At 39.3% G+C, this 15,602-nt stretch overlaps 2 protein-coding genes across 4 annotated transcripts; one reads left to right on the top strand and one right to left on the bottom strand.

Annotated features, from left to right (window-relative positions):
* Positions 1-2,597: 2,597 nt before the first annotated feature.
* Positions 2,598-14,276, bottom strand: LOC113034236 (cell division cycle protein 20 homolog B). Of its 3 annotated transcripts, none has more exons than XR_013912732.1 (12): positions 13,924-14,276; positions 13,525-13,573; positions 9,079-9,295; positions 8,441-8,550; positions 7,830-7,881; positions 7,154-7,270; positions 6,128-6,339; positions 5,896-5,990; positions 5,420-5,648; positions 5,150-5,210; positions 4,872-4,995; positions 2,598-3,580 (listed from the first exon to the last, which is right to left on the bottom strand). XR_013912732.1 is itself a non-coding variant. In XM_026188637.2 (12 exons), exons 2-12 carry the CDS (start codon positions 13,564-13,566, stop codon positions 3,483-3,485), a joined length of 1,422 nt encoding a protein of 473 aa, XP_026044422.1. In that variant the 5' UTR covers positions 13,567-13,573; positions 13,924-14,267; the 3' UTR covers positions 2,598-3,482. The 3 variants fall into 3 exon arrangements, 1 of the variants encoding a protein (XP_026044422.1); XM_026188637.2 differs by having other exon boundaries at positions 5,085-5,210; positions 13,924-14,267; XR_013912733.1 differs by lacking the exons at positions 2,598-3,580; positions 4,872-4,995 and having other exon boundaries at positions 5,085-5,210; positions 5,420-5,589; positions 13,924-14,272.
* Positions 9,863-12,605, top strand: gpx8 (glutathione peroxidase 8 (putative)). The gene is made up of 3 exons (XM_026188636.2): positions 9,863-10,325; positions 10,485-10,746; positions 11,981-12,605. The coding sequence occupies exons 1-3, from the start codon at positions 10,119-10,121 to the stop codon at positions 12,142-12,144; spliced, it is 633 nt and encodes a 210-aa protein (XP_026044421.1). The 5' UTR covers positions 9,863-10,118; the 3' UTR covers positions 12,145-12,605.
* Positions 14,277-15,602: the final 1,326 nt, after the last annotated feature.

Genomic DNA, 15,602 nt, shown 5'->3' on the forward strand with positions numbered 1-15,602 from the left:
AAACAACATTATTCAGGTTTCAGACTCTCTTGTCTGTCAGGTCTCTGTATTACCCATATGGAAAATTATGGAAGAAATTAAGAATGACGTAAGGTTGAAGTATACATTCACTACTGTAGTCAATGGGAATTTGTTTTAAAAAATGTTTTCTATTTTTCCCCCCATATGTTTGCACTTCATCACAGACATAGTAGTTTTTGTAACATAAAGCAAACACTAGAATTGTAAACAGTCCCCCTAAGTCACATCTAGATTCACACACTTGCCGAGTGGTGGATACTGTAGTGAGTATCCTGAGCTATAGATACAGTGGCTTGCAAAAGTATTCGGCCCCCTTGAAGTTTTCCACATTTTGTCACATTACAGCCACAAACATGAATCAATTTTACTGGAATTCCACATGAAAGACCAACACAAAGTGGTGCACACGTGAGAAGTGGAACGAAAATCATACATGATTCCAAACGTTTTTTTACAAATAAATAACTGAAAAGTGGGGTGTGCGTAATTATTCAGCCCCCTTAGTCAATACTTTGTAGAACCACCTTTTGCTGCAATTAAAGCTGCCAGTCTTTTTTTAGGAAATGTCTCTACCAGCTTTGCACATCTAGAGACTGAAATCTTTGCCCATTCTTCTTTGCAAAACAGCTCCAGCTCAGTCAGATTAGATGGACAGCGTTTGTGAACAGCAGTTTTCAGATCTTGCCACAGATTCTTGATTGGATTTAGATCTGGACGTTGACTGGGCCATTCTAACACATGGATTTGTTTTGTTTTAAACCATTCCATCGTTGCCCGGGCTTTATGTTTAGGGTCGTTGTCCTGCTGGAAGGTGAACCTCCGCCCCAGTCTCAAGTCTTTTGCAGACTCCAAGAGGTTTTCTTCCAAGGTTGCCCTGTATTTGGCTCCATCCATCTTCCCATCAACTCTGACCAGCTTCCCTGTCCCTGCTGAAGAGAAGCACCCCCAGAGCATGATGCTGCCACCACCATATTTGACAGTGGGGATGGTGTGTTCAGAGTGATGTGCAGTGTTAGTTTTCCACCACACATAGCGTTTTGCATTTTGGCCAAAAAGTTCCATTTTGGTCTCAACTGACCAGAGCACCTTCTTCCACATGTTTGCTGTGTCCCCCACATGGCTTGTGGCAAACTGCAAACGGGACTTATGGTTTTCTGTTAACAATGGCTTTCTTCTTGCCACTCTTCCATAAAGGCCAACTTTGTGCAGTGCACAACTAATAGTTGTCCTATGGACCCCCTGACATCATCAGGGGGTCCTTTTGTCCCTCTGTGGGGGGTCACTCCCACTAGGCTTATATCTGGGACTCTCCACCATTTGACCTTAGAACTGAGGAAGCTTCTCGGATGAGAGGTGAAACGTCTTCAAGCAACTTAAAGAAGTCCAGACGCTTTTCTTTGCAAGCTCCTTTGACTACGATGACCTGGATGACTGAGAACCTTCACAGACATATGTCCTATGGACAGATTCCCCCACCTGAGCTGTAGATCTCTGCAGCTCGTGCAAAGTCACCATGGGCCTCTTGGCTGCATTTCTGATCAGCGCTCTCCTTGTTCGGCCTGTGAGTTTAGGTGGACGGCCTTGTCTTGGTAGGTTTACAGTTGTGCCATACTCCTTCCATTTCTGAATGATCGCTTGAACAGTGCTCTGTGGGATGTTCAAGGCTTGGGAAATCTTCTTGTAGCCTAAGCCTGCTTAAAATTTCTCAGTAACTTTATCCCTGACCTGTCTGGTGTTTTCTTTGGACTTCATGGTGTTGTTGCTCCCAATATTCTCTTACACAACCTCTGAGGCCGTCACAGAGCAGCTGTATTTGTACTGACATTAGATTACACACAGGTGCACTCTCTTTAGTCATTAGCACTCATCAGGCAATGTCTATGGGCAACTGACTGCACTCAGACCAAAGGGGGCTGAATAATTACGCACACCCCACTTTGCAGTTATTTATGTGTAAAAAATGTTTGGAATCATGTATGATTTTCGTTCCACTTCTCACGTGTACACCACTTTGTGTTGGTCTTTCACGTGGAATTCCAGTAAAATTGATTCATGTTTGTGGCTGTAATGTGACAAAATGTGGAAAAGTTCAAGGGGGCCGAATACTTTTGCAAGCCACTGTATGTCAATTAGGAATTACTTCCTTTCAGTGTACAACATTTTACATAAGGGACGCAGAATATGTTGACCCTTTTTGTGCCGCCAGTTTCAGCTGAGTGGAGCCATCATGACTTTGACCTTGCATTAAAGGCCAGCATATTTGCAAAGCAGTAAGCTCACAGAGAAACACAACTTATGCAGATTTCTTCTCAGTTCTTTTTTTAAAATTTCAGTTTCTTTGCTGACTGGGCTTCATTTCAGACTGCACTTGAGGCATGTTGCTGCTTTCAGTTGAGTGTTGACATTATTCATCTTGACCCTTATCTTAGTCAAAAGTGGAACAGCGTAGGCTAGACTTTGCAGACATCTGAGGTTACAGGGACTATATAAACCAACCTCAGTCATTGCACGTTTGCTCCGACATCTCAGTGTGACTGTGAACATATAACCTATAAGAAATAACTCATGTAGAGGGGGGGGGTCTTGCTCTGTTTTTATAAAGGAAGTCTTCACCACAGTGCTTTTGCACAAACTGTTCTCTTAAATCTTCTCTGGTCACACTCTTGCAAGTCAAATTTTGCAGCGCATATGCTCACACACAAAGTCTTTTCAAGCAGAAATCTATTCTGCTTCATTTTACATTTAACTTAAGTCTAAGTGATTTAACTACTAAACACATAACTTTTAAAACAAACCACAAAGCTTTCACTCTATTTCTAGGTAAAATAGGTAGTAGGGATGTTTCATATCATTGGGGCAAGAATAAAAGCTACCTTAGGCTACAGAGTGTATTCTACTATTAGGTTCCTAAATTTGATTTCATTGTGCAAAATATAATTAAAAAAAATTTCAGGAAGTCAAAATTTACAATGAAGACATATCAAAATGTAATATAAATAAAAACACAACAAACTCAAAGTGAACTCACATACAGAACAAATAAATGCTGATGAGCCTTAAGTCAGCAGCAGCAGATTTCAACTGTTGGTGCTGAGCTATTTCATATATGTGTACACTAAAACATGTCCCATGTCTGTCTTTTGTTACCTTTCATATGATAGTAGTCAGTATGGCATATCTGTCATATCATAACTATACAAAAGATTCATGTCGTCTAGCCATTAAAACAGGAAACCTGTGCTACCGGCATGCACGATGCATGACAAAAGGTGTGAGCTGGTGGTAAACTGGCTTCGAATTGTGGTTGACATCATGGGAGGGAAATGTGTGGTCTCTATGACACAATTGCCAAGAAAGCAGCAATGTGTACTTATGTGGTAATCAATTGTATACCTATTTCTAACCAGATGCTAAAGAACTTTATTATCAATATGAATGTCACGGTTCCATGACGCTGGTTACTACAAATCCCAGATGTGAAAGCGCTGGTCCGCACCGGTGGAGAAAATCTGAGAATTGTCAGGGTTTAAGGCCAAGTGAAGGACTCGATCAGAGTGACCTGGTTAAAAAAAGAAAAAGAAAAAAAATTATTATTTAAAAGAACTGAAAATCAGTTCTTGTTGTTGCTATAAGTAGTAAGAAAATGCCACATTAACAGGGAATTAATATTGAATTGTACTACCTTGATTATAATGCCTTTTTACATTTTTATGTTTTTTGATGGAATCACACATCAAAAACCAGGATTAGAAAGAAAAGTTGACAGACATCTTGGATTCAGGAGATAATGAAATAAAAGCAACGTGAAGTTAAATGGAAAAAATAGATAATACCAAAAACTAAACAATATAAGCACTCTGTTCCAAACCTCACTTCGCACATATTTGTCTGTGATTCAAACAAGCATCTCATTCAGTAACAACTTCTCCTTGTTTGCCAGTACAACTGAGTCAATCAGAGCCTTATTGGCAAAAATGAGAAGGGGGACTTTATGACTGTGGTTAACCAAGAAAATGGTGACTAAAAATCTGCCTACAGAATAACGGCCTGCATTGGTGCAACTCAATGGGAGCTACACTATTTTGTTTTTGTTTGTTTTTTTCCATTATGAAAACAAGTCAATTTCCCTATCTTATCATAACCAGTATTCCTATGGGAATAGGACTTTACCACAAGGGTTGATATCAGTAATTACACTTCTGAAAAATAGTGCAGAATGACCGTCAAGTTTTCATTTAAAATATAAAAGTACAAAAAAACTTAAATTAAAAAAAGTAAATTTTGAAAATTACTTGATCATTTTTTTTATTAAGTAAAATTATTCAATATTACATATTAGTGGGTTTTCAGTAAAAGTGTCTTTTGCATTCAGTGCTTGGTTTGAGCCCCCCTGACCAGAAAAAACAGGAATTTAGCATTTCTGTTAGCGGTTTATTTCTCATTTTTTCCCCCCTTAAGCCGTAAGTATTGGTTTTCTAACACCAGCTCACAATACTACAGGACAGTGAGACAGCTCATATTAAAACTAGCAACCTTAGTTTCATATTCACTAGAGGGAAGCCCAGAACACGAATCACTCAGCACACGATGGCCATTAAAGACATTAGTGGTAGGTGACAGAGCTGCTGCACTGACAACAACTGCTTCTGTGAGAATATTACTCACTGTGTTATTGACGCAACAACATTTGTTCCTATGAGTGTGTTGTCAATGTGTTGAGACTAAGTTGAGATAGTATCAGACAGCAGTGCTGATACAATTTAACGTTGCATTAAACAGAATTATTTACTTTATTAATAAAAAGGTTATAGTAATGTAGAACAGCCTTGTGTGTTTTTTGGTTTTCTAACCTGTGAACTGGTAAATGGGGCTGAGAGAGTGAAACTCCCACACCCAAGATGTGACTTTGTGATGAGGTAGGCCATGACCTGTAACCAGATATCTCTTCTTTTCAGCCCATTGTAGAGAACAGATCTGCAAATGAGGGTAAATAGTAATAGTTTATCCAGCATTTTTAAATACAGCAAAACAAAAATATCCACAATACTGTAATTCTCAAGCACCTGTGAATTTGTTTGCACAGAAGTAACACAAGATGCTGATTGTGTGTCCCAGATTCTCAGCTCACCATCTTTCCATCCCCCTCCTGTAGCAATAATGTTTCCCTGCCATGGGCACCACCCCATTGCCTAACAAAATAACACACACAAAGGTGGATACATTAACAGCATTTTTAAATCTCTGTTTACTAACCCAAAATCCTTACACATTAAAACCATTAGCCTCTTATTCACATTTAACTGCTTTGACGTCTGCTCAAACTCTGTAACTCTGGCTGTGTCAGCCTTTAAAAATGCCAAACAGTTTACTTTTAGCCTCCAAATCCAAGTACACAGACCTTCACAGCACTGGGCTGCTTCACTGTCATTATTGGCTGACTTGACATTTTTTTTCCCATGATGTCATCATCCCAGATATGGAGAAGGCCTTCTGTGGAGCCGCTGGCCAGCCATTTGCCTCCTGGTGACCACTGCAGACTGCAGACCCCCTCCCTCTGGGTGGTTGCACCTACCAGAGGTGTGAAAGCCCGTGGGTCAAGGTGACAGATATGTCCAAGAACAGATCCACTGTCAGAAAAAACACTGCTTTTATGGACACTTTTATTGATTAAGTGTCTCCTACCCTGTCCGTGACTAATTCATCTACATTTCTTCTATTAAAGAGATAAAGCTGTATGCCTTTAGCTCTTATCCTAAGCCTATCTATCCTGTTTATTCATTCATTTATTTAGCATAATTTCCAAATTGGTCAATCTTTTCCATTTCATTATTAAGCAGCACCTTCTTTAAATACCAGAACAAACCAAATGGGTACCTGCTAAGTAACTGCTGTTTCCAAGAAAGCGCTCTCACCACAGCCAGGTGTGACAGCAGAAACCTCATGTTCTGCTTGTGTTCGACATCCCACAACTAAAGAGTCAAAGAGAGACAAAGACACCACAAACAGTCATCCTGCTGATTCAGTAAATATGACACTTCCCTTCTCACAGAGCCCCCCATACCACATTTGGTTTGAATAAGTTTCCAACCTCTATGAGCTCATTTACCTGTATCTCCCCTCGTCTAGTCGCGATACTGAGGGCTCTTCCATCTGTGCTCCAGCACAGAGACGAGACCGACTGACGATATCGGCATCCTGATTGTGGACTCAGGTCCAGATGTCCAACCAGACCACGAGTTTCTGAATTCCAAATGTAAACTGAAGAGCCGAGTCCTAATGCAACCATGCCACTACAGCTGCAGTCGAGAAGGTTAGTGTCTGAAATGACAAAGTTGCAAAAACAAAGGACTACAGAGGACTATATCGTAGGCATAAATTATTGATGAACAGGATGAGCCTTAATTATAAACATTTTTTTTTTTTGTTAAATCTGTTATATCCACCAAAGTGTTTTCAGTAAGTATTTTTCAGAAAAAAAAACAAGTAGCAGATGTTCCAGGTTGTATTTTTGTTGCCCATATGGCTACGCTATTTAAAATAATGAAATTTCACCAGCACACCCCAACACAACCACCATCATTCGTCAAACATGATGGAAATGTTATAGCACGTAGATGTACAACTTCTTAATGGCCCAATACTGATAGAAGAAGACGTGTCACCTGATCCTAATCCAGAACAGCATGCTTATCAGTTTTAAATGCAAATAAGCCCACAAATAAGCACCAACCAACAGTGGTGAAGTAAAGGCCCAGCAGAGCATCTCAAGGGAGGAAGCACCACCTTTAATCATGTCCATGCATTCTAGACTTCAGGCAGAATTAATGCAATGCAAAGGATTATTAGTTTGTTCAATTACTTCTGACCCTTTAAAAATTAGATTATTTATAACAGTGACTATAATTCCTAAACAGCTAATGCAAAGCATTATTAACCCCAATGAATTTAAGCTGAAAACTACATTTCAGCCACATTTGGATTGTTTTACAGTCTACTGTGGTGTCTGTGAAGGTTCTCAGTCACCCAGGTCATTGTAGTCTAAGGAGCTTGGAAAGAAACATCTACTGTGGTGGTGTACAGAAGCAAAAAAACAGTATTTGTAAAAGTCATTTAGGGCTTCATTTTCTCTTACAGTAATCATTCAGCAGTGATGGTGCACCCAACTTAACCACTGACTTCCCGTGCAGGCTCAGAGTGGCTTTGTTCAGAGTGGCAAATGGCTGAAGATCATATTTTCTTTCATCATAACCTTCAATGATAAAAATATAATTTAAAAGATATTGTTACAAAACATACATTGTACATCTGCTGTTAATCCATTAATTTTCAAACACTTTCTTTGTTGTGTCGTGTTTTTGACATGAATCAATAGTTGCAGCAAGCATCCACATTGATGTGCATTAAGCACTCGTTGCATTAAACTAGAACGTGTTGAAACTAGTGATGACTGCTAAAGTGCCTAAATGTGAATAAAGTGTCAAGAGAATTTAACACGTGATTTCTTTCAAACTTTTCTTCCTTATTGCTATTCCAGATGTTATCTTTGTTGTCTTTGTACGCTACCAAATTTCTCCAGACTTCAAAAACTGGTGTGCAGTCTGATAAAGTAAACCTATAATTACATCATCCAGCATTCAAAAAACAAAGCGGAAAAAAAACTGCAGCGTGATCAAAGTATGTATTTGGGTTCCCCAGTATGACATCATGTAGTATCAGTCCAGAGATCATTCACACAATCATTCATACACAGCAAAATCTCCAGTGTTAAATTAACACTGGAGATTTTGCTGTGTAGAAACATGATCTACCTGAGCGATTGAGATTTTCAGGTTCTTGAACTGCAGGTCTCCATACCCATCGCTGTAAAACAAAACCAAAAAAGGGAAAAGAATTATTACTATTCAGGTTTCAAAAATATCTAAAATTAGCATATCATTGAAAGTTAGCATTAGCAATATATGCAGATTTACTTTTTTATATGCTTTATACATCGATCTGTTGCAGGGCCATAACACAAGACAAGAAAAAGTATTCACAGTTAAAATCAATTCAGAATAACCAATCACCCACTGCATGTCTTTGGACTTCACAGAGAAAGGCCCCAGACTCTACATAAACCCAGGACCTTCATCCTGTGAGGCAGATGAGCTAGCCACCACACCACCATCTCTGATAGGATAATAACATTTTATTATTCTTATATCAAACTGATTGTGTTCTTTTATTTTATTTCACTTCGAGCAACTTTTGGAAACCACACACATATAAAACTCTCTGACTTTTTTCACTTTTAAATGAAAACTTCTATGTTCGTGTATGAGACGATGACTTGCAGAAATCAGTTTAGCATCCCCCTCAAACTACTGCATCACAACCACACACAGACACAAATGAGGAAGTGCAGCTTCCTTAAACAAACCTCTTGTGGGGCATTTTCTGCAGCAGGCCGTGTCTTTGCAGCGATCGTGCACTCTGTGTTCACCAACTTAACAGACTCAGAGTGAGACGAGCCTCCCACCAGTGCTGCCTCTGGTGAAATCAAATGACATCATAGAAAACGTCCAACAGCTCTCAGGTAAAAATGTACTGTGTCAGTATGATGATACACCTGGTGAAGATTAAAAAGAATGAATATTGTTTCTAGATATGGGCCTAGGGGAGTGCATGCCCGTGCATTTTAAAATCAGCAGTGTCATATAAGAACAGTGTTACCCAGCTGAATCATAAATATGCTGTTCAAGTGCAACACCAATAGCTTGGGTACAGTCCCCAGTGGTGACTAGGGTCTTCATGTGGCAGGATAAAGTTGGTTGGAGTTTTTTAAACCAAAATATTTATCCAAATTACACAAACATTGTTGCATTTTTATGACATACACATTATGCTTTAAATCCTGAATCAGTCGTTTTTCCCCTCTTCTAAAAATCAGTCGTTTAAAACCTGACTTCGGGTAATTTTTGAGTTTAATCACACTTTTAATGACCTAACTTATGTGAATATGCCTGGCATCAGTATTGCATTATTATTATTACTGAACTTCTGTGTGTTGTTTAATACCTTGGATTTTTCCTGGTAGGACTCCCTGTCCCGGTTCATGCTTTCTCGGTGGAGAATCGAGCTCCAGCCTCTGACAGATGGTATCAAACTCGAAGCTTGGCTCACACTGCCGCCCAGGGGCCAGTGGGGTACTTGCAACAGGGCTTTCTCTGCAGCGCCTCTGGATGATCCGCCTCCTGAAGCATTTGTATGTGACTTCATGGGCCTCGTATTGTCCCTGAGCAGACAAATAACAATTGTTTTTTTTAATACCATCTCAAAATAAGGTTATTTAAAATGTACTAAACAGTAACTTTATATCATTAGAAACTAATCTATTAAGAGCCTAACTTCCTCTTAATTTTTTGAAACCTTTCATAGCAGATGAAGATTCTGTAGTTATTTAAATGCTTTACAGTGATTACTGAGGAAACCACTGTAAAGTTTGGTTAAGTGTTTGCTGAGGTTCCTCTAGTGCTAATAATCTGCACTGAGCATTCAGGCATGTTTATTATTGTTATGATGATGATGATGATGATGATGATATTATTATTATTATTATTATTATTATTATTAATAATAATAATAATAATAATAATAATAATAATAATAATAATAATAATAATAATAATAATAATAATGATAATAATAATAATAATAATAAGTTCCCGATTTCTGTTTTTAATGTTTTCCAACATTAAAAACAAGTGATATAGACATCAGTCTCAATATTAATTCCGTCTTATGCTTTTTATATTGAACACACCTAACAAAACTAAAACATAAGGCATTGTTTGTTTTGTTTTGTTTTGTTTTTAAAAAAAATATATTTTCAGCTGACCCTGTAGTCGGCCTATATAGGATTCTGTAGTGTAGCTGAAAGTCGAGTATTTACATGTAAAGTTCACTTATTATTAGTTTTATTTTGCTGCTGAGTTTCCGGTATAGTCGCTTTCACCGTTTCTCCGTCCAGCTTAACGCGACTATTTCCTCTGATCCGCCCCAGAACTTCTGGAAGGAGAGCCCCAGTTCAAGCTACGGTTTGCTCTTTCCCCTCCAAGATGGAGGCTTTGGGAGGTTATCCTACCAGGTCCTCCAACCCAAAAGCGAAAAAGTTAACTGTGCTGTTGAGCATGACGGTGGGTGTGGGGTGTTTATTTCTTCTGCAGACCCAGCTGGTGAAACCCAGAAAACCGAAGGATTTTTATTCTTTCGAGGTGAAGGACGCGAAGGGCAGGACGATTTCTCTGGAGAAGTACCGAGGAAAAGTATGTCCACATCATCAGCCGTCGTTTCAGACTGAGAATAAACCCGTTTAACTGTTTAACTTTCCCCGTGTCAGTTTAGACTTGATTTATTTGCAGAGTGCGTATTTTTAAGAGCTTTTTAAAATAACTGTGCACTGCTCCTAATCCCCTCTTTTGCAGGCGTCCTTAGTTGTAAACGTGGCGAGTTACTGCCAGCAGACGGAGGCGAACTACAAGTCTCTACAGGAGCTCCACCGGGAGCTGGGCACCTCTCACTTCAACGTCCTGGCCTTTCCCTGCGGACAGTTCGGGGATACGGAGACCGGAACCAGCCGGGACATCGAGGCTTTCGCCAAGTCAGCCTACGGTGTTACCTTTCCTTTCTTCAGCAAGATCAAAATAATGGGATCAGAGGCTGACCCTGCTTTCAAATTCCTCACAGGTTGGGAGAAAGACTTTTAACGAATATCATGACTGTGGGATCACTGAGTGAGATCACAGAAACGCTGATTACATATTTATACCTGCTCCAAGTGCAGGATGTATTTAATGATGGAAGGAAGTCAAATTTGGAGCTGTCGCCAAACCTCAAATACTTAACAATTGGTCTCACCTGTATTCCAGGTACAAGTGTTGATAGTCTAAAACCAAACAAGATTAGGCAAAGCCTACTTTTACTTCATCTGAGAGGAAAATAATCTGTTACTGTTGTAAAATGTGGAGCTGAACGTAAAGTTTTGTATTTTTCAATCACCCCAGGGTAATTTAATGAGTTTTTATGAACATGATGCACCTGAAAGAAGACCTGCAGAACAAGTCTATGAACTCCAGAGGTAACTGGAATATAAAGTATGGTTCTGATCTATTCTGTGATTACAAGACTTGATGGTATAAAATTTAATCAATTCAGTGTCATATCTGCTAAGTAGCAACTTCATTTATGTTTGTAAAGCAGCAGAACTGACATTCTGCTCCATGCATTAGAATCTGGTTTTATTAATTAGCTGTATTTTTACAGTTACAGTTAATATTATTAATATACAGTAACACAACAGTCGTGGTGAGCTATAATGATTAGCAGTAGCCAAGGGGAATTTATCATTTGAATTAATGCTATTACAGCATATGAACATAAGTATGCACATTTGAGTTTTTTAGTATTAGGTTTTCACTTGATTTTCAGTTACAACACATACATTTTTCACTGCACTATCAAATTATATAATATTGAAATGATACTATAGGCTTGTGTAGGTATTTTCTTTTATTCTTATTTTATTTATTTAATATAATTTTTTTTATGCATGTATTATTTTGATTTGATAGTGTCCACTTCTGTTAGGAAGTAACTTTTTCTGTCGTCGTGGTACTCTGCTATTAAGTTATTAAATTAAGGCATTTGGTATTTTAGCATCCTGTAATCTACCTAACTGTCAGTGTTTTTAAGCATATTTTAGACCCTGATGTGTCTGTCTCTGTTTTATCCTGGTTTTACCTTTGAGGAACATTTTTTTGTCTTCAGTGTGTAATAGTTTGTTTCACTATATGGAAACTGAATTACTTGTTGCTGCCCATCTTGGGCAAACAACTTTAAAGATTGCTTAAAAATAAGATAAATTAAAAAGAAAGAAATGTAGCATTAACGACTGTTCTGCGACATCTTGTTTGTTTTTCAGATTCTGTGAAGAAAATTCCAAAGTGGAACTTCTGGAAGTTTCTGGTGAACCCAGAAGGGAAGGTGGTTCGATTCTGGCGAACAGACGAGCCCATGGAAAGCATCAGAGAAGAGGTCACAGCGATGGTGCGGGAAATCATCCTAAAGAAACGAGTGGAGCTATGATGGCCCCTAGTGATCGGTACTGGACATAGCACTGCTTTATGTCTGTGTTTCCTGAGCTGTGGCAGCCAGGAAGGACTGAACTGTTGACAGCGAGTGTTGCTTGGAGAGGGTTGTCATTCCAGAAAGATGCAAGATGAAAATATCAGGCAATCACCGTGATGCAATGCAAGTCAGAGTGTGTGTGCGTGTGTGTAAATGAGTGTATGTGGGGGTGTTTATCCTGTGGTCAGTGATGAGCATTTCTTAAAATGACCACTGCTGCAGCTGCAGTGGTTATTTAGCTTTTCAGTTGTTGGCATTTTGAAATGTTCAGCTTTCCTTCTTTTCATCTCTCCAGTGTTTACATTAAAATCTTTTTTAAGAGGAAGCAAATTAATTGAGCCTGATTTGACTGATTTGAGCCCAGCAAACTGTGCAGCATCTATCAAACAATAAAAAGCTCTCATAAGTATTTGTTTTAACTAATGACTTTAAGATTTTTCATTTAGATGTCCTGTGTTGTGGGTATTAAGCGTCTTTCTTAACTGAATAATTAAATCACATTACAAATTACCTGCTAATGTTAATGCATTGATATTAAGGCCATCTCCTTAAATATGGTGCTGTAGTTGATTTTTCTGAATATTTATGGCTATGAGAAAATAATATAAAATAGACAATAGAATCAATGAATCGCATCTTAGTACTGATAGCAGTGAAGGGTGACTACAGACATCACTGTTGGTGTGGATTAAATGGACAGTTGGAGGGCAGCAGCAGGTGAGCTGGCACAGGAAGAAACTACCAGCTAACAAGACACTGCCTTCCAGCCACCCACAATTCAACTTCACCTTCTGTCCTTATAATAAAAAAAATGATATTTTCTTTGCAGAGTTTGCAAACATTTAAAAGTCATATTGAATGGCTTTTGAGCCATTAGTGTGACCCACAGTGAAATGTAACTGTTAAAGTAGCAGAGCAGTGTGAGCTGGCTGAAGAAACGTCAGCTAACATTACACTGCCACCCAACCAGTCACAACACATCTGTCCATGTAAATGCAAATGCGTGGATTTGACTGCTGTACCGACGTCCAGCTGCTCATTTATCAGTATGCAAAATGTAGAATTGTCTCCCAGCTTTACTCTCGGCTGACTTCTTATTATATACTATAATATAATAAGAAGCGGGTTACGTGGCAGTGTCGGCAAACATGTTTCAGGTGAGTTGACAGTAGCAGTGAGGAGTGCAGCTGACAGCTGTCAGTCAAATAGCACAGCCAGCAGCAGTACACTGCCGCACTGACACTGCAAGATCAGAAAGAGGAAGGAGGCACCCAACAAATGAAGCGGGAACATTTCTGATTATTTTAATGCCAGTTTCACTTTAGTTCCCCCTCTTACCTTGAAGGGAAAGTGCCGCTTTCCTGTAAAATCTCGCAACATCCTCCTCCTGATCATAAAAACAAAAACACCACAAGCTCAGCTCATCATCACGTGAAACTAGTTTCTAACATCTTAGTCTGTGCTTTCAAAGAGTTATTCACCAAGGTGAGGACTATTTCAAGTATGCTGCAATTAATATAAGTGACTGTGTGTTTTGGGTTTTTGTTTGTTTTTTCTACACCACTATACGTAGCACATGCTGTGGTTAGAAGAACCCAAATAGGAAGAGTCCCTGTGTTTAGTGTTTGAGTTGCCTGGTAGCAGCAACAGCAACCGATCCTAAGTAACATATAACATGTCTTGACTGCTCTACTGAGGCTATTTTAATTGCCCGCAACTATGTTATAACTTACTTACCCATCTGCGTGAATCTTCACTCCAGCGTTTCAGGCGCATCTTCCATTTCCTTCATTTAAGCATGCCCCAGTCCCCACTATCTCAGTCCTCCCTATCTCAGCCCAAGTGAGGACACTGACCGGTCATGCCTGGTGCACCTGTTGTCTCCTCTCCTATATACTCTCACTGGGCGGACGCCGGAGCGGGAAGCAAAGTCCTCTGCTGTGCTATTGGCAGTTAGGTCCATTTCCCCCCTGTTTTTAATTAAGCGGCCTATAGACTCGCTCCTATTCAGGGATTCCCTTCGCGTCCTGGTTTCTAATGGAAACAAACAGACAAAGAAAGAAAAAGAAAAGAACAACGCGGTAATGTTATAAAGGTGGAGGTGGCTGCGTGTTATCAGTTGATGTCCTAACTTAGACAAGGACAAACTACTTCACCTTTATTTCTTTAGGGTGGTGTCAGTTTGCACACTTAATCACATGGTTTACAGATGCAGGCTTATATTCAGCTTGTTATGTCGCTGAAGAAAGCATAATTTTAAATATAAAGGCTAATGATGATTATCGGCTAGTTACATTAGGAAAGAGGTAGGATCGTGCAGATTGGCACCTTTAAAGCACACGAAAATTTATTGTAAGTAAATCATAAATTACAAATCCTGAAAACATGCCAAAACGAGAACTGAGACCGAATAGCCTTAAATATTTAGCATGTTAAGAAATACAATTATTATTATTTATATATTTATTTATTGCTAAATTGTAGGCCTAATAAGTTGTTTTAGATGTTTGGAAGTGAATTCAAACATCAGCAAATTTTGACAACACATACTAATAAACACTCCGCAAACTGCAGATTTTACTGATTGGATTTAATGCGTTGTCATAAACCTGTAACAGCTCCTCTGGTGGGCAATCAGTGGCCGTGTTTTGCGGGTAAAGGCCCTGTATCCGCGGGCCACACCGTTTAATGAGGAGCTGCTCTGGCGCTAAGTGGGCCGAACGGCGCGAGAGCACGCACGTTCTTGCCACCTGCCACTTCCATATGCTCTCGCACCTCGAGTGCGAGCCCGGGACAGTGCGCCAGGTGCTCCATCGGGCTGTCATAGAGTCCCACAGAAACAACCCACAGTAACCTTTAATTTATCATCACGCCCAACAGAAACAACAACAACAACAACAACAACAAACGGCTCAGTGTTTGTTATTTTTACTTTTAACCTGGAAAATTCACAAATCTGTGGCAGAGCAAACAAAATTACCACATAGCACTATAATCTAAATCCATCCAGTTCTCATTCATAAAATAAAAATGGTTAAACTAGTTTGGTTTTGTTTTTTTCATCAGTATAAAATGTATCAAATTTAAACAGCCGACATTTTCATGTAATATTTTATTTAGCCAGTTCATTTAAGTTTTTTAAATGAGTTAAATGTGAATTAGCTTTCATTTGCCCAGAACCTTACACGTCTGTATCCCACCACAGGAACAATACGTATTTTTCCCGCTGGACTCCGTCGGGCTTGCAGCCTCTCTCCAGGTTTGAGTTTAGTCACCTTAGAAACGCATTGTGTCTGTATTTTCCTTTCTCCTCCCGCATTGTTCCCCGCAGTTTGGCGGTAGCTTAACAGGTCAAAAGTGTCACAGCCAGCTTATACAATGCTTTGCCCTGTGCCATGCTCTCACCAGCGGTGCTG

Source organism: Astatotilapia calliptera, chromosome 12 (genome assembly GCF_964374335.1).
Source record: "Astatotilapia calliptera chromosome 12, fAstCal68.1, whole genome shotgun sequence".
NCBI classification, from domain to species: domain Eukaryota; kingdom Metazoa; phylum Chordata; class Actinopteri; order Cichliformes; family Cichlidae; genus Astatotilapia; species Astatotilapia calliptera.

Bases quoted from the DNA above. Each gene is read 5' to 3' on its own strand.
- gpx8 (XM_026188636.2), top strand. From the start codon at position 10,119: ATGGAGGCTTTGGGAGGTTATCCTACCAGGTCCTCCAACCCAAAAGCG. The intron at 10,326-10,484 runs GTATGTCCACAT...CCTCTTTTGCAG, and splicing joins TGGAGAAGTACCGAGGAAAA to GCGTCCTTAGTTGTAAACGT. The intron at 10,747-11,980 runs GTTGGGAGAAAG...TTTGTTTTTCAG, and splicing joins TGCTTTCAAATTCCTCACAG to ATTCTGTGAAGAAAATTCCA.
- LOC113034236 (XM_026188637.2), bottom strand. From the start codon at position 13,566: ATGTTGCGAGATTTTACAGGAAAGCGGCACTTTCCCTTCAAG. The intron at 5,991-6,127 runs GTAAATGAGCTC...TTGACTCTTTAG, and splicing joins CTAGACGAGGGGAGATACAG to TTGTGGGATGTCGAACACAA. The intron at 5,649-5,895 runs GTACCCATTTGG...TTTTTCTGACAG, and splicing joins AAACAGCAGTTACTTAGCAG to TGGATCTGTTCTTGGACATA.